General features: G+C 36.0%; 2 protein-coding genes and 1 long non-coding RNA gene across 3 annotated transcripts; 1 reads left to right on the forward strand and 2 right to left on the reverse strand.

Moving 5' to 3' along the window:
- The first annotated feature begins 404 nt into the window (after positions 1–404).
- On the forward strand, positions 405–4332 carry LOC140004981 (uncharacterized). Its single transcript, XR_011812802.1, has 3 exons — positions 405–718; positions 1798–3917; positions 4008–4332. It is a non-coding gene; the product is annotated as an uncharacterized lncRNA (long non-coding RNA).
- Positions 4333–8795: 4463 nt separating this feature from the next.
- Positions 8796–14601, reverse strand: LOC113740448 (flavonoid 3'-monooxygenase-like). Its single transcript, XM_027268078.2, has 3 exons — positions 14056–14601; positions 12277–12720; positions 8796–9569 (listed from the first exon to the last, which is right to left on the reverse strand). Exons 1-3 carry the CDS (start codon positions 14497–14499, stop codon positions 8928–8930), a joined length of 1530 nt encoding a protein of 509 aa, XP_027123879.1. The 5' UTR covers positions 14500–14601; the 3' UTR covers positions 8796–8927.
- A 1640-nt stretch (positions 14602–16241) lies between these two features.
- Positions 16242–20058, reverse strand: LOC140004807 (uncharacterized). Its single transcript, XM_072044955.1, has 4 exons — positions 18782–20058; positions 18000–18640; positions 16584–16964; positions 16242–16261 (listed from the first exon to the last, which is right to left on the reverse strand). The coding sequence occupies exons 1-4, from the start codon at positions 20056–20058 to the stop codon at positions 16242–16244; spliced, it is 2319 nt and encodes a 772-aa protein (XP_071901056.1).
- Positions 20059–22291: the final 2233 nt, after the last annotated feature.

Below are 22291 nucleotides of genomic sequence, written 5' to 3' on the forward strand. Positions count from 1 at the left end.
AAACTTTAGTAGAGTGATAGATCCTGCATGATAGAAATTCAACATTTGATGAAGGGTTATATAAAGAGTTGGGTTAAAGTTATATTTTATTGGACTATAAAATTGAGCCATGTGTGTGTATGCATGAAGTTAGAGTTGTTCAATGAAACGAGTAGCTCGAAATCTCATTAGAACTCGGCACGATAAGGCTCGAGCTCTGGTCGAGCTCAACTCATTAATTTTAGTCAACGAATCGAGTTCGAGCTCAAACAAGTTAACGAGCCGAGTAGGCTTGAATAGTTTGTTATCCTAGTAACTCGATTAGGCTCAATAAGTAAGGGCATATTTGTCATTTGAATAGTCAAAGAATAGAAATTCGGATTAGGGTTCGTTGTATTGTTTCATTCTTCTTCTCTACCTCTATCTGTCCGCCACACTCCACACTCCACAGCCACTGTCAGCCAGCAACCTCTGCCTCTCCGGCCTCTGCCATACCCCACAGCCAGCAACACCTTATTTTGTCGTCCATTTGTCATAGTCAATTAGCGGGCCACCAGTATCACAAAGTCTCCATTTTTCATGGGCAAAAGCAGTCACTGCGGCAACTAGTCCTCCATTTTTCACGGCCAAAACCAGTCACCTCCAGTCATCTCTGCTCTCCGGTCTCCAACAAAAATCACCGCAAGCAATCACTAACTAGTCCAATTTGGCTGGTTTCTCTAATCCACCGTGATTTCTGGTAAGTAGAAATATAGATTAGCGGAACAATTGCCGGTAATAATTTCTTCAAGCACCAACTTAGTGATTGGTGTGAACACTTCTTCCTTTGTTTGTTGATATGTTGGTGAGATGCCAAAGAGGTTTTTCCTATCAATAGCTAGAAAATGGAGAGTTCTAAGATCTGTTAACTCCTATATGCAACTATTGTAATATCCAATTTTCGTTTTGGCTACTTTTATGTATTTTTAGATGCAGAAAAGAGTTATAGTAGTTCATATTTCTCAGAACAGAAACAGTGGATCTTTTTGAGATTAAAATAGTACTTTTTAAATTACTTCTTCATTCAGAAAATAAAGTAATACTGACTCAACTGGGGTACATTTGTATCAAATTTACCAAGAATATTGACAAATAGTGCATCTATTCAAAATTCAAGTTTTGTGCATGGGCACTAGGAGGATTACTTGAATGTTGTCATCCTCCCCTTCTTTTATAGTCTTGTCTAGAGGAATAGAGAATAAGCGATGCCTATAAACAACTGGAGGAAAAGATAGTGGAAGTATATTGAAGATAGTGATTTTCTAGGATATATTCAAACTTATTTTATCTTTTCATTAAATGGGAGCATGCCGAACTAAATGGTTCATAAATGATTGACTGTGTTGGTTGTTAGGTTTTGTTACAGTCTCATGTACAAGAAAGATAGTTTAGCTTTTCAGGCAGCTTTCTTTTCCTTATTGTTATTGTTCCATGCTTCCTATTTGCTTTCTGTGTTTAAACTTTTCTATTTGCACAAGTTCTCTTATTTCATTTCCAAGTTATTGATTTTTGGTGGTTATCAGGATTTTGACCAACAATTTAAGTGCAAGTACAATTTGTAGTTACTAATCAATATCGAACATAAAAGTCATATCATTATAGAGATTACCTTGTTAATTGTACCTAAGGCATGTGTATAACATAGTCATTACTCAATCCAGATTTTTTTGGTAGGAAATATTTATCCCTGTTAAGTTGCTATAGAATTATTTAGGAATGTTCAGTTGTTAAGCTTTATCATTCTATTATTGATTGATTTTTTTCCCTTTTAAAAAATAGGTATATACAGTCCTCCATTTTATTCACACCAAGGATCATCATCAAGTCCTATTACGGAGGTTGGAAATGAAGTTGTAGATCAAGAACTTGAGGCAGAGTCTAATGCTGATGAGATGAGCGAAAAATAGTTGGATTTAGATATCTTAGAGCAGCCAAATGAAGGAGCAGAAACATGGCAAAAATGTCCTAGTGAAGAAGTAAAATCGTTTGAAAAAAAAAGCAAAGGAAAAAGAAGTCAACAATATGGAGGATATGATAATAGTAAAACAGGCCGACGAAACATTGAAAGTGTAGTCCAATCACTGCAAAGAGCTATTTGCCAAAAGTGCATCTAGAGCCACTTCTCAACACAAGCGTTACCTCAAAAATTGTCTACAAAAGAAGCTGGCTCTTCGGGAGGAAAATTGAAAGAGGCAACAAGTCTTATCCTTCACCAAAGGACCCTTGGATGGTATTGCTTCTAGAACTAATTTTTCCTATGATCATGCTAAAGTACGAGAGTTAGTAGCTCATATGGTTCTTGTACGTGAGTATCCTTTCTCTATATTGGACCATGTTGTTTTTAACAAATTCATGACAGCTGCATCTCCGTTTTATAAAAAGATTAACCGGCAAACAGTAAAGGAAGATTATGTGATTGCTTACATGCTTGAAAAGAGAAGGCTGAGAAATATATTAAAAGATGCTAACAAAGTTAGTATAACTATAGATTTATGAAAATCTGGTCAAAAAATTCAATACATGGTTGTGACAGGGCATTTTGTTGATAGTGATTGGGTGTTACAAAAACAAGTCCTAAATTTCAGTAATGTCCCACCTTCTTACACAAGAGTAATTATTGCCAATACTTTAAGTAAGTGTTTTCTTGACTGGGGGATTGAGAATAAGGTTTCTCCTATAACTGTGGACAATGCTTCTTATAATGATATATGCATTAGGAGACTTAAAGAGGATTTCGCTCTAAGAAAATGGTTAAGTATTGGAGGAAAAATTTTTCATGTTAAGTGTTGTGCCCAAATACTTAATTTCCTTGTTCAAGATGGATTTAATCAAATTGTTGATGTGATTGATGTTGTTCGAGAGGGGATTAAATATTTGAAAAATTCAAAGTCTCGTCTCAATGACTTTGCCAAAATAAAAAAACAGCTTTAATTGCCTTCTAAAAAGCTCATTTTGGATTGTCCAACTAGGTGGAACAACACTTATTTGATGTTGGCTTCAGCTCTAGACTTTAGGGATATATTTCCCAAACATGGGGACATTGTTTCTGGGTATCACTATGTCCCAAGTGAGTATGAGTGGATGAAAGTTGAAGAAGTATGTCAATTTTTGGATATTTTTTATGAGATCACTAATATTATTTCTGGATCCGATTACCCAACAGTTAACCTTTTTCTTGTATAGTTGTATAGGATTAAGGAGCTGTTAAATGAAAATCTCTCGATTTTTCTGATCATATTAGGCCTATGGCTAAAAATATGGCATAAAAATTTGACAAGTATTGGAGTGAAAGCAATGTCTTGATGTCGTTGGGTGCGATTCTTGATCCGAGGTACAAAATGGTCCTTGTTAATTATGGAGAGGATGTAACCCCTAGGTATATTGATGAGATTAGATGCATTCTTTAGGAGCTCTATAATGAATATGTGGATGCTCATATCTTATCTCTTAGTAAGGAACCACAAAAGGAAGCTGTGAAACGAAAACATGCAAAAATTACAAGTAAATCTACCTAAGAGGCTGCTAAAAAGCTTGGAGTTAATGTTCTAACCGGGAAAGATAAATTTCAGATGATTGTTAGTGAAATTGACAAGGCTTCCCCTGAAAAATCAGATTTAGATGTCTATTTGGAAGAGGGCAGGTATGTTTGTGATGCAAATGCAAATCTTGATATCTTGGGTTGGTGGAAAGGGGAAAGGTGGAGGTTTCCTATATTGTTAAGGTTGGCAAGTGATGTACTAGCTATTCCAGTTACAACCGTGGCATCCGAATCTACTTTCAGTGCTGATGGTAGAATAATCGATGATCGTCGTGCTTCTTTGTCGATTGAAATGGTGCAAATTTTACTTTGTGGCAATGATTAGATCCACAATCTTCATGGGTTAAAAAACATGTCTCGTGTAAGTAAAATATATCTTCTACTAGATGTTTATTTTGGTAGCTCATTTTACCTTGGTAGGAGTTGTGACTTTCATGTTTTCGTTTTGCAGGAACCACTCGATGTTCTCGAATCATCTACAATTGAAGAAATTGATCTTCCAGACATTTGAAGGCTATTTTCTGGAATATGTGATGCTGTTTCTTGTGATTTGTGAAGCTACGCTTTTCTTGTGATTTGTGAAGCTGGACAAATTTTTAGTTATCTAGCATTGTTTTACATAGTTATTTGGTTGCAGTTTGTGTATTTATTTGGCTGGACAAATCCTGTTACGGTATATTGACTCTTATGGATGTTGTCTCGATGGAATTAGACTGTAGTTTGTGTATTTGTTGACTTTTATTCCTAGAGTTTGTGTCATGGATGTTATGGTCTTATATGTTGTCTTGGATCAAATTTGGTTGGAGTTTGTTTATTATTGAATGTGAATGGCATTGTATTGACAACTTAGCAAGTTTTGTTGATTTTGGATAGGGTATGCCATTTTGTAGTGTTGAATTAGCCTAACTCTAGCCGATTATTAGGCTGAATTCCATCAGAGACAGATATTTTGTTTATTAGGCTGAATTAGCCTAACTCCAGCCAATGCAATCCTTCATGGTATTAGGCTGTCTATCCTTATACTATATAAGAATGAGTTTTGATCAAAGGGGGCTTTGAATTTCAACCACATGGGTAGGGGTATTTTGGAAATATGAAATAATGTGTTGCTTTTTTAAAGTTTTTTGTACAACTCATAGCAGTATGTGTTTGGGTATGTTTACAGAGATGCCCTCATGTTGTACATTTAAAGTTTGTATTGTAGGTAGAGTACAATTTATGGTGAATTCTTTTGTCATACATTTCCAAAAATGGGGTTGTGTCTTTTTATGGGTATTTTGGGAATGTATGATTATTTTGGTTATCTTTTTATCGGTGGGTACAAGTGATAATAGCCTTTGTGTGGCCGTAATTAGTTAAACGTCCTTAGTCTCTAATTAAATTGGGGAGAATGTGGTTTAGTAGGTAATTAGTGAAAGGAATTAATGAGGGAAGGGTATTTTGGAAATGCGAGTTTGTTGTACTGCTCTTTTTAACAGTTGGTATAACTCATAATAGCTTTTGTCTTTGTGTAATTACATAAAGGTGGTGAGTTGCAAATTAAAGGTTGGAGAACATGATGGTTTGATGTAACTGATTAGACTTCTCGGCTGGCTAAATTCCATTCATTGCATGGGTTTATTACAAATGATTTATTAGACACAATCATTAGGGATAATTAGCAGAAGTTGGCTAGATTGGTGTTACTATTCAAATTCTACTGCTTCAACTTCATGTATTTGGCTTACGGTCTTTACCGTTTCCAACCATTCTAGGACCAGGATGGTTAAGAAAAAATTAATGCTAATTATTGAAAAATTTAAAGTATCAAGTGTTGGACATCTGTTCATCCCCTTTTCTCGGTTTTTGGGTTTGCTCAACAAAGGTATTGTTGTTTGCAACCATCTTTCATCCATTTGAAGACAAATCATAACAATCAATTGACTTTTAGTTTTTTGAATTGTATTTTTTTGCGTTGCTTGTATTTGTGATAGGAACAGAATTCATAGGAAGAGTGTTACATACTTACATCTCCTAATTAGAATCTCCAAGCCAAGGTATGTTGAAGCGGTATTTTTTTTACATTGAAATTTGTCATAATTTGCAAATAACTTGTGATATATGTATAACTGCTTTCTATGCACATGTTAATATATTTAATTAGGTCATACTAATGCATTAACAATGTCAGCCTCATATGTGTGAGGAAAAGTTTTGTATGGAGTATTTGGAATAAGGTAACCAAAATTTTATCCTTTCTGCTGAATCTTTTAAATTCTTTTGATATACATGTAGTTAGTTCTGGAATTGATTTTGGTGTGAGTGTATACTTAGTGATACTAATTTAGTTTGGTGACAGAGCTCGTTCATTTATGTATTTGGTTATATATATGATTGTCTAATTTCTGGGAATACCTGATTCATTTGGTGGGTAGTTTGACCTTTGTACTGCTGATTTGCTATGGTGATAAAGTTGATTCATCTATGTGATCATGTGATAATTGATTTTGGTAGTTTGATCTTCCACCATGAAACTTATGACTTGTCTTAAACTTATGTTTGATAATATGTTTATTTTCTCTTATATTTTGCTAAACTTATGGTAATTGAGTAGTCCATACTGGTTGAATAGAATTCATTAAAGCTTTCATTCCTGACTTCCTTCACAAAGCATTAGAATTCAACCTAAATTTAGATACATACTTTATGAGTATTACACCACAAATTATGCTAGATAAATAGTTCCAAAATTCAATTGAAGTTGGAGTTGTTTTATCACCAATTGACTGAAACTATAGCAAATTTAGTACTACCGAAAAATTATACGGACAAACATATTCTTATCTTTTGAAGATCCTTGTAAATACTTTATTATAATTTTAACAAAAACAAAGCTCCCAAAGTAGATAAAAATGGATCTTAATTTATACAAGTTAATAACTTCAATTTCTAATAATTTGTAAAATCTTTGCCTACTTAATTTATTAGCTATTGCACCAAATGAAATGATTGTTAGATGTTATCATACAGTAGCATTTGATAAATTTGACCAAAACTCATTCTTATATAGCATAAGGACATCTGGGTATTTTTGGACTGAGAGATTATTTTGCAATCATTAGTACATTGGGTACAACTTATATAAGCATATGTATTGGTGTAATTTACTAAAATGGTGTCATAGTGCAATTAAAATAAAGAGACTTGCAGCTATTCATACAATTATGTGAAACAACTCATAATAATACCAATGCATGAGTTCCCATGTTTGAAGCCCCTGTCTTTGAAACAGCTTCCACACCAGCAATATACCACTATTTACATCTCAATTAAACAGCCAAAAACATAGGCATGTTGATGATTTAATGTCTAAGTATCGATGATTGTTGTTCCGATGTCTCCTCTTTCACATTCTTCTGTTTGTTCCCTTTTTGGCTTCTAGGATTAGGTTTAATGCCCTCTAAACTACTCCATTATCCATGCATTTCCTTCTACTCATATTAAATAGGATTCGGTTAATATGCATTATTCTCTACAATAATTTTATTAATATTACTTAATATGCGTTGTTATCCTACTCTTATCTTTATTTACTTGCTCACCTTGCAACAATATGGATGATATGTACCGATAGGTTCTTGATAAAAAATAACTTCTGGGTTAATATGGAAATAATATTCATTTCAACCACTAAAAAATTCTCTTTAATCACAGGCACTAAACACCCGCACGATGCGCGGGCACTTCCCCCTAGTTTGTCTCAAATGAAATTAGGTTGAACTTTGTATTTGTTGACTGCTTGACAGATATTTTGACCTCGAGCTCATTCGGGTTCGGCTCGTTTGCAATAAACCAATCGAGTTCGAGCTCGACTCATTTGTGATAAACGAGTTGAGCACGAGCTCGAGCTCAAGCTCGTGTCACATTTCCATTTTGCAATTTGAGTTCGAGTGCACTTCATGGCCCATCCGCGTAGTCGAGCCTGACTCGAGTTAAGCACGAGTCGAGCTCAACAGTCAAATAGTCGATTCGATTAACAGCACTATTCGTGATATATATATATATATTACCCATAGGTAACCCCTCAACTAAGGGTGGCAATGGGGCGGGTTGGGGAGGGGTCCGTTGCCTATTAATTCCCCCCGCCCCATCCCCCGCCTAGCTGCCTAAAAAATTTTTGTTATATAATTTCATTATAATTAAATTTTAGCAACTAATCAAGTACTAAAATATCAACACATCATCAAATTATTATTCATTGTAACTTTACAATTGAAACTCATAAAAATAATTAAAGAAAAGTTATTTGAATACAATCTAATATAATAAAACAAATATAACTAAAATAATCAAGTTTTCACTTTTGATACAAATACAATCACTAAATTATTATTGTGTTTTTTTTAGAAAAAAGTGTTATTGTATTAAGTGTAATTAGAAATTTAATATAAATGTATTAATAAATTTAGTATAAATAATTAATAAATCTTATTAATAGACATGTATAATTAGTAGTATAATTGATAATATCAATTATATTACATATACTAATATACATTAAATGATACATATAACTAATAATATCATGATTATAAATTTATAACTAAATAAATTAAATATTATAGATATAATTATGTACATATATATACATCTTTATTTTTTTTAAACAAGTGGCAGGGCGGGAGATGGGGTGGGGGAGTATACCCCTACCCTGTTTCTAAACCGAGGGAAAAAATTCCCCCCTCCCAATAGCCCCCGTTCCCATTGCCATCCTTACCCTCAACAATATCAAACCTTAATCGATTATCCATTGATTGTCTAATTAGATTTACCATCGATTCGAGTACCCGCAAGTATCAGAATTTGCCCCACTCGCTACAATCCTTAGATAAATATGCCAAAATAATTCAACAACATTCATGTGTGCTTGAACAATTGAACATTAGCCTTATCGAATTACCTATCAATAACCCTCATCAATATCAAACCCTACTAGATTATCCATCAGTCATCTAATTGGATTATCCATTGGATTGAGTACTAATGGATATTCGGTTTTACCCTACCCGCTACCATTCCTAGATAAATATGTCAAAATAATTCAACAATAGTCATGTGTCATTGAATAATTGAATATCAATCACAAATTTTAAAGGAAAATCTTATTTTAAGTAACATACGACCAATATGATAGATACAAATTAAAAGATGGCTTACTAATTTCTAGGAGTTCCTATTATATTTTTAAAGTCGCTTAGCATATTTAAAACTCAAAGATTCTTATAAAAAAATTGAAGAAGAAAAACACACACATACATTCAAAGATTACTAATCATACGTTGAACTGCACTTGAGAGCACCTAAGGCCCGTTGTGCTTATTCAAGCTATTGTTTACGGTCTGTACGAATGGGGTTTGAGCCTAGGCCTTGGGTGGACCATTAAGGGGGAGGCTCTCTGTAAGGTGAGCCCATATGCTTCCTCCATATTGAGCTTCTCTGCAACTTGTCCATTGGGCAAATCCCAATCAAATCCATGAATTAAGCTTGCAGTCAATAACTGAACCATACGAAGGCCCAAACTCATTCCGGCGCAAATTCTACGTCCAGCACCAAATGGTATGACTTCAAAATCATTTCCTCTGACATCAACATTGGGCTTTTCTCCACCTGGCAAAAATCGTCCAGGTCTGAACTCTAGTGGATCAGCCCACATATCTGGATCCCGAGCTATCGCCCAGACATTAACCAGAAGTGTCGAACCTTTAGGAATGAAGTATCCATTGATTTCACAATTCTCGGCTGCTATTCTTGGTAGAGACAGTGGGGTGGATGGGTGAAGCCTGAATGTCTCCTTAACAATGGCTTGGAGGAAGGTTAATCGAGGGAGATCAGCTTCTGTTACAAGCCGGTTTGATCCTACAACTGTGTCAAGTTCTTCTTGGGCTTGAGCCAACAGTTTTGGATTGTGAATCAGTTCTGAAATAGCCCATTCCACAGTGCTGGAAGATGTGTCCGTCCCTGCCACAAACAAGTTCTGCAGTAAAGTACATGAACCATAAGTAGCATTTCATTTCCCTTAATTATAAGAATAGCTTATAGGTGAGAGAACATTAGTAATTCAATAAATACGAAATTTCTAGTTCGACTCTCAAATTCCTTATTTTTTATTTTTCCTAAAAAATTCATAGTCTCTTTTGAACCGAAAAGAGATGAAAAGGAAACAAAGAAAAGGCAATGAGAGTGCAACTTATAATTGCGCCATTGCCTTAGGATCCAATGCCAGCCATGCAAAAAGTAGAGGTGTAATATTTGTATCCAATGAATGAGGGCCATTGTTAATGACACCATAATTATTGCCAATAATATTTTGTAGCTTTTGTTAAAGCACATGAAGCAAATAGGATGGTATTTATAAAAAGTGAAGTGTCAGCTCCATTTGTGTTGAATAAGCTATTCTTACACATTAGGTCCAACCAAAAAACGTCCCAAGAATCTGATGTATTTCTATCTTATACGTGTCACTTGATGCAACTACCTCTTATGTATTGTTATCGTCTGACGTATGTCAAGTGGTACCAACGGTCCAACACCAAGTACTGCTATGCTAAGCAATATACATAGGACGGCTGCGTCATTAAACTCGAATTCGTGAAGAAGGTTGCGCTACACCACTCAAGGGATCTCGAGCCGTAATCGATTACCATGCAATATAGATAGGATAGGAGTATAGGACGGCCGACTCAGACCGAGAAATCTCGAGCCCTAAGAAAATATGCGACACTTTCTTTTGATGCAGGATCCGGTACCCCGGAGACATGAGATCAAGAACCTGAAATTTAACTTTCTTTTTTTTTTTTTTTAGTTGGGGAAGAATAAAATTTAAGAAGTAATGAAAAGAAGGGGAGAATTCGAACCCAAAACGTTTAGATCCTATAATTTTAACTTTAATTACTAAATTAAAGTCTCTCCAACTATTATATAAGCGTTCAATGGCATTGAACAAGAGGAGTTTTGTAAAACCTAAATTAAATAAAAACAAGTTTTGAGATGTAGTCAAACAAAGAGCTTATGCATTGCATTACATTAAGAAAGTGTAAACTTTGTGTAATTACTTGTACTAATAAGTTCGTATGTTCTTTGTTAATTGTATACCATTCAGAAGAGTGACGTGATAAATCACGACTAGGCAATATGTTTTCAACCTAAATTATGTTTTCAATCTGCCCAGATTGCTAATGAAAGCAGCTCCACTTCAACAATTATTGTGATTCGGCATTCCCATTTAATGATAATGAAACTCTTATCTGGGTACTTTTCTATTTTCTTTTTCATGAATATGCCTTTCTTTCCTCTTTTGCTTTAGCTGTTGAGGAAGTACTTGAAAGTCATAGCCTTCTGTATAAACTTATATTACATTGGAGTGCTTCAGCCTTAAAATGTTTGTTAAAAGTTTCAAAATCATTGATTACTCGGAAAAGTATCTTGAAGGTAATTTCCAGATTAAAATAAGCAAAAAGAAGAAAGCTAACTAAAAATATGATATCAAAAGAGAAATCAAGTCAATTATAATTTATAATTAAAAAAAAAGACATTGCTAAACAATGTGAAAGGATATTGAGAGGTTTCTTTACGAACTATAAGACCGCGAGTGAGAGATGTATTGGATAACTGGAGAAGAGAAAAAAAAACATAAGGAATGAGGAGTGAGGACCACTTTCTTATTTTATCAAAATACACTTAAGGTGCGTTTGATAAAACTGAAGTCTAAAAATTGAAGTTTGAAATCTGAAATCTGAAGTCTGAACCTATTAAATTATTGAATTGTTAAATATTAGATCTAATATATTTGAGCGCATATCAGATTCAGTGATAAGTGAATAACTTATCACTTAATTTTGGGAGCAAGTTTTACCTAGGAAATTCAGTGCCACTTAATTACTTAAAAATGTTTAATTTTTTGCTATCAAAAGATCTGAATATATTAAGATCTAAATCCATTAATTTTAAATGTTGAATTGGATTATCAAACAAGGCCTTAGTCACATAATGGTGATTACAACAAATAATTATTAATTAGAAAAATCAGGAATAATTTGAGTTTCTTAGAGAGAAAATGGTCAATTTTGTCCCTAAATTTTTTCACTTATGCTGATTTTATTCCTAAACAATTTGATACATAAACTTATATTGCAATTCCAATGGAGGACCTCCGTAGTGGTATTACCTAAAATCAATCTGGTTCCTAATTGACTAACTAAATAGAGGTATTTTGAGAATGTCACTTCCGGATTTGTAATAAATCAAGTAAATCGTGAAAAAAAACCACGGATCAAACTTTAAAATAGTTTTATTTAGATATTTTTTACATGATTTAAAAGTTTTATCTGATAATTTTTTTACACAATGTACTTATTTTAATAGTTTTATTTAGATATTTTTTACATGATTTAAAAGTTTTATCTGATAATTTTTTTACACAATGTACTTATTTTATTACAATCCCATAAGTAATGTTCCATAATATTCCCATTTAGTAATTTAATTAGGAGCCACAGCAATGCCATGACAGTCTTTAATTGAAAGTGCAAAGTAAGTTCAAATATCAAATTAGTTAGAAATAAAAGTTAAGAACTAAATCGGCACTAGGAAAAAAAAAAGTTTAGGGATGAAATTAACTATTTTCCCTTTGAGAAATTATTGAAATTAAATTGAGAAATTATGTGAATAAGGGAGAGGCATACCAAAAGCAAGGCTTTGATTTCCGTATCCGAAAGGGTACCTCCTTCTCCATCGGCATTATCTTTAAGCGAGATCAACGTACTCAACAAGTCCACGCGTTCTTCATTTCGACTAGAGCCGTTGATCTTGTGCTCTTCAAGGATTGCGTTCAAGAACGTGTCGAAACGCGCGTGTAGTTTCTTCATTTTCACAGCAACACCTTGCAAATCTAACCAATCAAGAGCTGGGACAAAGTCACCTAAGTTAAATACACCTGCTAGCACCATCATCTCAACCACCATTGACTTAAATTCGTCGGCTTTGGGATCTCCGTCACTAAAAACTCTCCTGCCAAGCATCACTCTCCCTAGGGCATTCGTGGTGCACACATTCAACAATTGACCCAGATTTACTGAATCCTTTCCTACACTTGCTAATAGAGTGCGCGTGAGAATTGCCACCTCTTCCTGAAAACACATAGTAAAAAAGTCTTTTGTGAATAGTTAAAAAAACTTGAAATAAACAAATATTGTAGTTTACAACAATAGAAAAGGGATTTTTGTTTCACGCATCATTAAATTGTTAAAAAAAATAATTTACTTTTTTATTTGGATGCATAACAAATAATCTCTACATTTTAAACTGTCTTATTACACATGTTGCATACACTTAAGTTTGGTGGTATGAAAATTTTTTTTACAATGACAACACATTAAAAAATGATTTAAAAAACTTGAATTTCCAATTTAACTTGGTTTGCCTAACGTAAATTACCAATAATTATGGAAGAAACAAAGGGAACTTGCAAAAAGAATTTGCTTGGCTTTTCTACAACTTGATTTTTGCATCATTTTAAGAATCATTTACGTTAGTGTAGTTTACACTCTGCTAAAACAATGCACAAAAATATGCATTACCAAACACAGTTTCGGAAACCAATTCCCTCTAGAGGAATTGGCCACTACATTAATTGTGAGATGGGAGGTCAAGAGTTTAAACTTTAAACTCCCATCAACCTCTATACGAGACTTGTTCTAAATCCATGCGGGTGCGTGATACATCTGTTTGATCCAATTGTAGATGTGTTTTTACGCAAAAAAAAAAAAAAAACACAATTTCGGAATATTGTTTACCTTGCTGTGCGACGCTGAAGATTGACACTCAAACTTCTGCTATTGATGTCAAAAGAATGGGAGAGGAGTTGGTGTCCGGTATGGTTAGGTTTGATAATTGTACTTTTTATAATATTTGATGTCTAATTATATTACATTATTATGTTCAGGGTAAAAGTGATGTATATGAATATAATATTTGATATATATTTAATATATCATTATGATGTACTTGTATGTTAAAATTTTAACCATGCATAACAATTGGATTGAATAGTACAAAAATAATTATATTGCGTCCTTGTCAAAAAATACTAAGATAATAGAGCGCCTGACAAAAACTTGACCACTATCCTCACTTTCCAAGATCCGGCAATGTTTAGAAGTGACCTCTATTTTGTGGCAGAAACAATTGATGCTTTCGACTATAATCAAGAAATCAATAGCTGTCGAGGGAAAAAGAAATGGAATACTAACATACTAAAATGAATTATTGGTGCCTGCAATAATATTTCAGGAATTATGGTTGGAATGATAGTTGTGTGAACAGTACAACACCCCAGATTTAATAATAAATGAAGTAACGTTTTCTTGATCCAACAGAGACTGTGTGTGTGAATAAACAAAGAGATTTTTAGCACAAGATGGAAGTATGGAAAGATATGCACGTATGAACAAAGACATTATTACCTCTCGGACAAGGTGGAAGTCGTCCAAAGCCTTGGCAGAGAAAAGGTGGACGGAGCAAATTTTCCTAAGCAACCTCCACCGGGGACCATAAGGTGCAAAAACAAGATCTTGATAGTTGTAAGCCATATGCTTGGCACCAGAGTTCGGTGGCCGGCTGGAAAAATTGGCGTCGTGGGTTTTCAAGAACTGTGCAGCTACAGAGGCCGAGGCTGCTACCACCACATGCACAAAGCCAAGTCGGAGATGCATCAATGGACCATAAGTCTTGGCCATGGCTGCAAGTGAATGGTGTGGTTTTGTGCCCATGTGTGGGAGGTTTCCTATAACTGGCCATGGTTTTGGACCTGGTGGAAGTGGCTTTGTGGGATTACCTGATTTTTTGAGTATAAAATAGAGAAGAAAGGCCAGTAGTGAGGTGATGAATATGAGGGCTAAGGTGGACATGACGGCTTGGGTTGGGGAGTTTTGGCTTGGTTTGAGCTTGTCTCCAGGCCCGTATTATATAGAGACACGATATATTTGTTTTGAAGGCATATTTGTTTTTTGGTGTTTGCTAGTATTTTGTTTGTCGGGGCCTAGAGTACTCATTTACGCCGGCTGAGGCCTGAACGGGTTGATTTGGCCGATGATTTTGAATGAATTCGATGCAGAAAGAAATGTGCCACGGCAATTTTGAAAATGGACCGGTTATCCGGTAATTTAGAGCAACTCTGACGGCATTTCTATTCGACCTCTAGGCGTGCCGACTTTCTTCTTAGGTTTAGGTGTGCGGTTCCTTTTGCGAGCAAAATTCATAGACATCAATCTAGCTTGTGGTCCATGGGTTTAAGGTCGTGGGGTAGTTACTCTGGGTTTAACGTTCATGGGGAACCCTTCCTGTCACAAATTGGTTGGATGGGGTTTCTCTGTGGATCCCCCTTAGACTGTCCTTGTGGGCCGATTTTAGCAATTCCTTCTGCGTCGTTTGAGCTTAGTGGTGTGTGTGCGTTTTCTCTAACATTTGTGAAAGAAAAATCTAGCTTGTGGTCAACTATCCTATTGTGCGAAATATATTACATTTAAATTAGGACCATCAAATTAAAATTAACTCCTCTTACAAAAAATAAATAAATAAATAAAATTAACTCCACTTGGGAAATTTATTGCATGGAAATTAAGGTCCTGTTTGGCAAAGTGAGTTTTTGCTAAGTTTGTCTCCTATTAATTTTTTTAACAACTTTAACTATAATAATCTCAAAAAATTTCTCAAAATTTTTAAACTACATACTTCAAAATACTCAAAACACACACAAAAGAAAAATTTCCCTTCCTCCTTTCTTCTTCCACCTCAACCCACCACCACCTCCACCGCCGACCAAGACCTAACGTGGGCAACTTTTTTTTTTTTCTCTTCTCCCTCTCCCTTTTCTCCTCCCCCTCTCCTCCGCCACCTTTCTCTTCCCTCTCCCTTCCCCACCAACCTCCCTCTTGCCCTGGCTGCGATCTGGCCGCAATCTACATTTTCTCCACTTAACAAATATAAAAGAGCAAAAATGGTGATTTTAACTGTTAGTATTTGTTAAAAATGGATATGAATATGATTTTCAAGTGTTTTTCACCTTTTGATTTACTTAAGATTTGATGACAGGGTTCGAATTGGGAAATTAAGTCACATATGGTTGTCACGTTCTGGAGATATCAATAGGATTTACTGGATAGACGCTTTAGTCTTATATAATAAAGAGTTACATTTGTGATAAGGCAACCCTAGGGGCAGACCCTCCTAGACCCTCCCAACCTTGTAATTATCAGAGTTTGATCTTTTCTCCCAATGGAAATTGAATTTGATTGTTCTCATGAACTCAAGACCTCTGACACAAAGGTAATCAGCAACCTTAAGCAAATAAAGATGGATGAAGAGACACCATGATTAGGGAACAAGCTAATCGATAAAGTCAGATTTGAATCCTAAGCAATGAACTCAAGAATTCAAGAGTAAGTTAGATTAAGAACTTAAAGGAAAATTCCTCACGATTTCTGGTTGTAATATCCTCTCTTTTACTCATACAAGAGATGCCTTTTATAGGCCAGAACTAGGGTAAATCCGTTTGGAGTAAGGATTGATAATCTACCTACAATGTAGGAGCGGCTCCTACATTCCAGCCAGGAATTCGGTCAGAATGCGGCCTACTTAAAGAGCTAGATCTTTAAAGTTTCCCGATAAGGCCTAATAATTAACAAAACTTACTAACGGATTAAAACTCAAGGACAACATGTCCTTTGTACGATTAACAACTACTAAACTAAGTAGCTTTAAAACAACTACTAACTAATCTACCAAGTAGGAGATCATTCTTGCACTTCAAATGTACAAGTGAGCAAGGTAACTTCATGGTCCATCAATTCTTCAAACTTAGTCTGCTCCTTGCTTGTATGGTGAATAATCAAGGCTCTTAAAGCTTCCTTCACCTTCTTGGATCTTGATCTTGTCATCGGACCATCAATGTTGACCAAAGGGTCCTTGACCCAAGGTTGAAGTTGTTGCGCACCCGTATCCGCATCATTCCCTCTCCCCTCGAAAGGATTCGTTCTCGAATCTTCAAAGTCTGTATCAAAGTCAAAAGGGGATAGGTCAGACACATTAAAAGAAGCGCTTATGCCATACTCACTTGGAAGTTCCAATTTGTATGCATTGTCATTGATCCTCTCTAGGACTCGAAAAGGTCCGTCGCCTCTTGGATGTAACTTGGTCCGTCGAGATGCTGGAAACCTTTCCTTCCTCATGTGCACCCAAACCCAATCACCAGATTTGAATACAACATGTTTTCTTCCCTTGTTCACATGTTGTGCATATTGCGCATTTTTCTTCTCAATTTGAGCTCGAATTCTCTCATGCAAGGCCCAAACAGCCTCTGCCTTTTTGGCACCATCTGCGCTTAAACACTTATCAACAGGAATAGGTGATAAATTTAAAGAAGTTAGCGGCTGAAACCCATAAACAATTTCAAAAGGAGAATGATTAGTAGTAGAATGAGTGGTTCGGTTATATGCAAACTCAGTGATAGGCAAACATTCTTCCCACTTCTTCAAGTTCTTTTGAACAATGGCTCGAAATAAAGCACCAAGGGTTCGATTGGTTACCTCAGTTTGACCATCCGTTTGAGGGTGACTAGAAGTAGAAAATAGCAACTTCGTTCCCAACTTTTTCCATAGTGATTTCCAGAAGTAGCTTAAGAATTTCACATCCCTATCACTTACAATAGTACGCGATACCCTATGCAATCTAACCACGTCCTTGAAGAATAAATCAGCAACATGGCGCGCATCACTTGTTTTCCTACAAGGGATAAAGTGAGCCATTTTAGAAAATCTATCCACTACAACAAAGATACTATCCATACCTCTAGAAGATCTTGGTAAACCAAGCACAAAATCCATGGATAAGTCTGTCCAAGGAGCATGAGGTACGGGTAGAGGAGTGTATAATCCATGAGAGTTACTCCTTGACTTGGCCTGCTTACACTGTAAACACTTATCACAAATGATAGCAACGTCACACCTCATTTTAGGCCAATAGAGGTGTTCATGCTAGATGTCAAGAGTTTTATCAATGCCGAAATGTCCCATCAATCCTCCACCATGGGCTTTTCTAACAAGTAATTCCCTAAACGAACAATTGGGAATACACAGGCAATTTTCTTTGAACAAGAAACCTTCATGCCTATAGTACTTTTGAAATGCAGCATGTTCACAAGCTTGAAACACATTAGAAAAATCGTCATCATGTGCATACATGTTTTTAATGTGCTCAAAATCAAGTAGTTTAGTGCTTATGTTAGTGATCAAAGTATACCTCCTAGACAATGCATCCGCAACGACATTATCTTTTCCCTTCTTATATTTAATGATATATGGAAAGGAATCAATAAATGCAATCCATTTCGCATGTCTTTTATGCAACTTACCCTGCCCCTTAAGGAATTTAATTGATTCATGATCAGTATGTATCACAAATTCTTTAGGCATAAGATAATGCTGCCACACTTCAAGAGCACACACGACAGCATACAATTCTTTATCATAAGTAGGGTAATTAAGAGCTCCCCCACTCAACTTCTCACTGAAATATGCCAAGGGCCTATTATTTTGATGTAAGACAGCCCCTATGCCGATCCCACTAGCATCACATTTAACTTCAAATATCAAATCAAAATTAGGCAAAGCAAGAATAGGTGCTGAAGTTAACAAATGCTTAACCTTATTAAACGACTCTTCTTGCTCTTTTCCCCATTGAAACCCCACATTCTTTTTAATTATCTCATTCAAAGGTGCTGCAATAGTACTAAAGTCTTTAACGAATCTCCTATAGAAGCTTGCAAGACCATGAAAAGACCTTACCTGAGACACATTGGTTGGAGTTGGCCACTCCATGATGGCCTTTACCTTGGCGGGATCAACACTTATGCCATTTGCACCAACAATATAACCAAAAAAGTTAACCTCAGGAGTGCAAAAGACACATTTTTTCATGTTAGCAAATAGCCTATTTTCACGCAAGGCACTTAAAACAAGTCGCAAATACTCAACATGTTCATCTAAAGACTTACTAAAGATCAATATATCATCAAAATAAACAACAACAAACTTCCCAAGAAAATGCCTTAAAACATGGTTCATTAACCTCATGAAAGTACTTGGAGCGTTTGTTAAACCGAAAGGCATCACAAGCCACTCATAAAGACCATACTTCGTTTTGAAAGTAGTTTTCCATTCGTCATCTTCCTTAATCCTTATTTGATGATAACCAGATCTTAAGTCAATTTTAGTGAAAATTATTGCTCCATGCAATTCTTCTAACATATCGTCTAACCTAGGAATGGGATGACGATACTTAACAGTAATTTTATTAATTGCACGACAATCTGTACACATTCTCCAAGTCCCTTCTTTTTTAGGTACTAAAATGATTGGAATCGCACAAGGACTAAGAGATTCACGAACCTGATCCTTTTCAAGGAGGGAATCGACTTGCCTTTGGATTTTCTTTGTTTCCTCCGGATTTGCTCTATAGGCTGGTCGATTTGATAGAATTGCTCTAGGAACAAAATCGATTTGATGTTCAATACCTCGAATTGGAGATAATCCTTTCGGTAGTTTCTCCGGAAACACATACTTGAGTTCCTGCAAAAGAGAGTAGATTGCACTAGGAAGAGAATCGGTTATGCCAAATGTGTAAAAAGAAAAATAATCGGCTTCCCGGTACATAAGTACTATGAGAAGACTTTGTGCATTCAAGACCCTATCTATCTGACGCACACTTGCATAAAAGCTCCTTTTCTTCACTTTCAAACTCTCAGCCTCACTGAGTTTTTTTCCACTCGAATTTTCTCTTTCACTCAACTCGGCCTCTACTTTCTTTTTTCCCTCATCCTCAGGCACATTCGACTTTTTCTTTGCCTCTCTTAGTTGCCTTTTCTCTCGCTCATTTCTTAGATGCAATTGTTCTTCATACACTTGTGTGGGTGTCAAGGGTGAAAGAGTGATCTTGAGATTGTCCATAATGAACTTATACTTATTAGTGAGTCCAATATGATCAACCTGCCGATCATACTCCCAAGGACGCCCTAACAAGACATAACTAGCTTGCATAGGAATTACATCACATAAAACTTGGTCCTTGTATCGACCAATAGAAAAAGCGATTAAAGTTTGTTTGGTCACCTTGACTTCCCTCCCATCATTTAACCAACACAATTTATATGGTTTAGGGTGATAAGTCCATGGAATGTGGTTTTGCTCCACAAAATCAGCAGCTACACAATTAGTACAAGAGCCACTATCAATGATCATAAGACATACCTCATCTCCAATTTTGCATCTTGTATGAAAGATATTGGTTCGTTGGAGATCATCTTCTTGAGCTTGTGCATTAAGCACTCTCATAGTCACCATAGTTCGTGCTACGGGGTTCTCCTCTATCTCAATCATGTCATCATCCTTCCCTTCTTCTTCAAGCGGTGGCATGTCCGCATATTCCTCTTCTCCTTCGCTTTGTCACACTCCCTCTTCATTCATGTACATGATACTTCGGTTAGGACACTGAGCCATGAGATGGCCAATTCCCTTGCATTTAAAACATGCCTTTGGCTGGTTGGTAGATGTATTTGCCCTTGGAAGAGTCGGCCACAGGGTTGGTTTAGAAGGAGTTGCACTCGAATGGAACGGTTGCTCCATTCGCCTGTTTTCCCTTTCTTTATTGCCTACCCTCGGCCAAGCATTGGATGTTGGTAATTGATCTCTTCTCCAAGGTGTGGAAGAGGATGTAGTGGTTCGGCCACTAGGTGTCTTTATAGGTAAGACTTGCTTTTCCATCTTCTTTGCATAAGACACCATTTGTTGTAGCTCAAAGTGGTCTTGAAGCTCAATCTTCTTGCTAATTTCAGGATTTAATCCATTAAGGAATCTTGCCATGATTGCTTCCGGGTTCTCTTGTACATTGGCCCTTATCATGGCTACCTCCATTTGTTTGTGGTACTCATCAACCGAATTGGACCCTTGGGTGAGTCGTTGGAGGCGGTTGTACAAGTCCGTAGTGTAATGAAAAGGTACAAATCGTTTCCTCATCACTTGCTTCATTTCAGCCCAAGTGTCAATTGGTTGTTCCCTATTTCTCCTCCTTGTGGCACATACTTGCTCCCACCAAATGGATGCATAATCTTCAAATTCAATAGCCGCAAGTTTCACATTTTTCTCTTCAGAATAATTATGGACTTCAAACACTTGCTCAACTCTCCTAACCCAATCTAAATAAGTTTCAGGATCATTTTTCCCATGAAAGGTAGGCATCTTAGTCTTGATGGAATCAAGATTGTCATCGGTTCTCCTAGGTCGGTCTCGGCCTTCTCTCGCTTCCCTGTGGCTTTTCCTTGATCGGAATGAGGTGTTAGAATGATATCCCTCATCATTCGCATCATGGTCAGTACTCTGAGCACTCGAAACCCGATTGTGTGTATCTCCGGTACCTCGTATCTCAAGGGTAGCCAACCTGTCGGATAATTGTGTCATCACAAATTCTTGTCTCTCCACTTGTTTTTGAAGAGCTTGGAGCACCAGTTTGAATGATACGTCGGTTTTAGACGGCTCAGGCATGTTCCCCTCTTGAGACATATTGTCAAACCTGCAAAACAAGTGTATCCTAGTCTACCTTGCAAGCACTCGTGTATCACTCAAGGAAACACACTCACTCTCAATTTTCCTCCTCGAATTTCTTAAAACAACTCAAACTCTCAAAAATTCCAGAATTAGTTACCCTATAAGTAAGTAATAAGACACAAAGCAAAATTTTGTAAATCCTAGAAAAACTCTACCCGAAGCTGGAACTTTTTTTTTTAGCTGTTGTTTTGCTGAGTTTCTGGTCAGTACTTTGGAGGGTAAGTGGTGCTTTTGGGATGTTCAAATAACGCAAGAACCAGTCCTCAAATTTCAGTCAAATCAGTTAGCAAAAACTAGGTTAACCGATTTTATAAACTCAAGAATTCAAAGGCGGTTTGGCTAAGGTGTTTGTGGTAGTTTAGGTTTGGATTTGGAAACTGATTTGGGGTGGTTGGGGTCTGGTTAGGTAGTTTGGGGTCGTTGAAATTCAATTAAGATTGGAAACTCAAGAATTGGAAATCAATCAAGATTTGGAGACTAATCAAGAATTGGAGACCAATCAAGAATTGGAAACTCAAGATTTGGGAAACTTGATTTCCTTTGTGTGAGAGCCGATTCCTTCTCTTCTTCCTTTCTTTTTTTTTTTGTTTCGACTCTTCAAGGAACACAAATTCAGGTCACACTAACAAGTTCAAGAAAAACGGATGAAAGGTTATGCAAATTTCAAGAAGACCCTAGTTCTTGATTTATTGTTCAAGAACTTTCAAAACAAGACTTGGTGGTTCAAGAACTTCAAGAATTTTGTTCAAGGAGCTCAAGAACTTCCCCAAATTATGTTGTGGTGTCTAGGGTTTGCAAGAACAACAACTGATACTCAAGAAATAGGCAAAACAGAATTTCAGCAATACTCAAAAGAAAATTCCAGCAATACTCTAGCAACTTTGACACTAAAACAATATAAGGTACGTGACTCTTTTTTTTTTTTTTTTTGTCTTTAAACCCTAACAACCCAAACACAAGTACAACAGACCTAAGAACTTGGACAGAAAAACACAAAAAAAGACAACACCCAAACAAATTTTTTTTTTACTCGGATGAACAGTAA

Source organism: Coffea arabica, chromosome 4c (assembly GCF_036785885.1).
Source record: "Coffea arabica cultivar ET-39 chromosome 4c, Coffea Arabica ET-39 HiFi, whole genome shotgun sequence".
Classification (NCBI taxonomy): domain Eukaryota; kingdom Viridiplantae; phylum Streptophyta; class Magnoliopsida; order Gentianales; family Rubiaceae; genus Coffea; species Coffea arabica.

Bases quoted from the DNA above. Each gene is read 5' to 3' on its own strand.
- LOC113740448 (XM_027268078.2), bottom strand. From the start codon at position 14,499: ATGTCCACCTTAGCCCTCATATTCATCACCTCACTACTGGCCTTTCTT. The intron at 12,721-14,055 runs GTAATAATGTCT...ATGTGTTTTCAG, and splicing joins ACTTCCACCTTGTCCGAGAG to GAAGAGGTGGCAATTCTCAC. The intron at 9,570-12,276 runs GTATGCCTCTCC...ACTTTACTGCAG, and splicing joins AAATCAAAGCCTTGCTTTTG to AACTTGTTTGTGGCAGGGAC.
- LOC140004807 (XM_072044955.1), bottom strand. From the start codon at position 20,058: ATGCCACCGCTTGAAGAAGAAGGGAAGGATGATGACATGATTGAGATA. The intron at 16,965-17,999 runs GTAAGTTGCATA...GTTTAAGCGCAG, and splicing joins TAAATTCCTTAAGGGGCAGG to ATGGTGCCAAAAAGGCAGAG. The intron at 16,262-16,583 runs GTGCGCAACAAC...GTTAATTATTAG, and splicing joins AGGGAATGATGCGGATACGG to GCCTTATCGGGAAACTTTAA.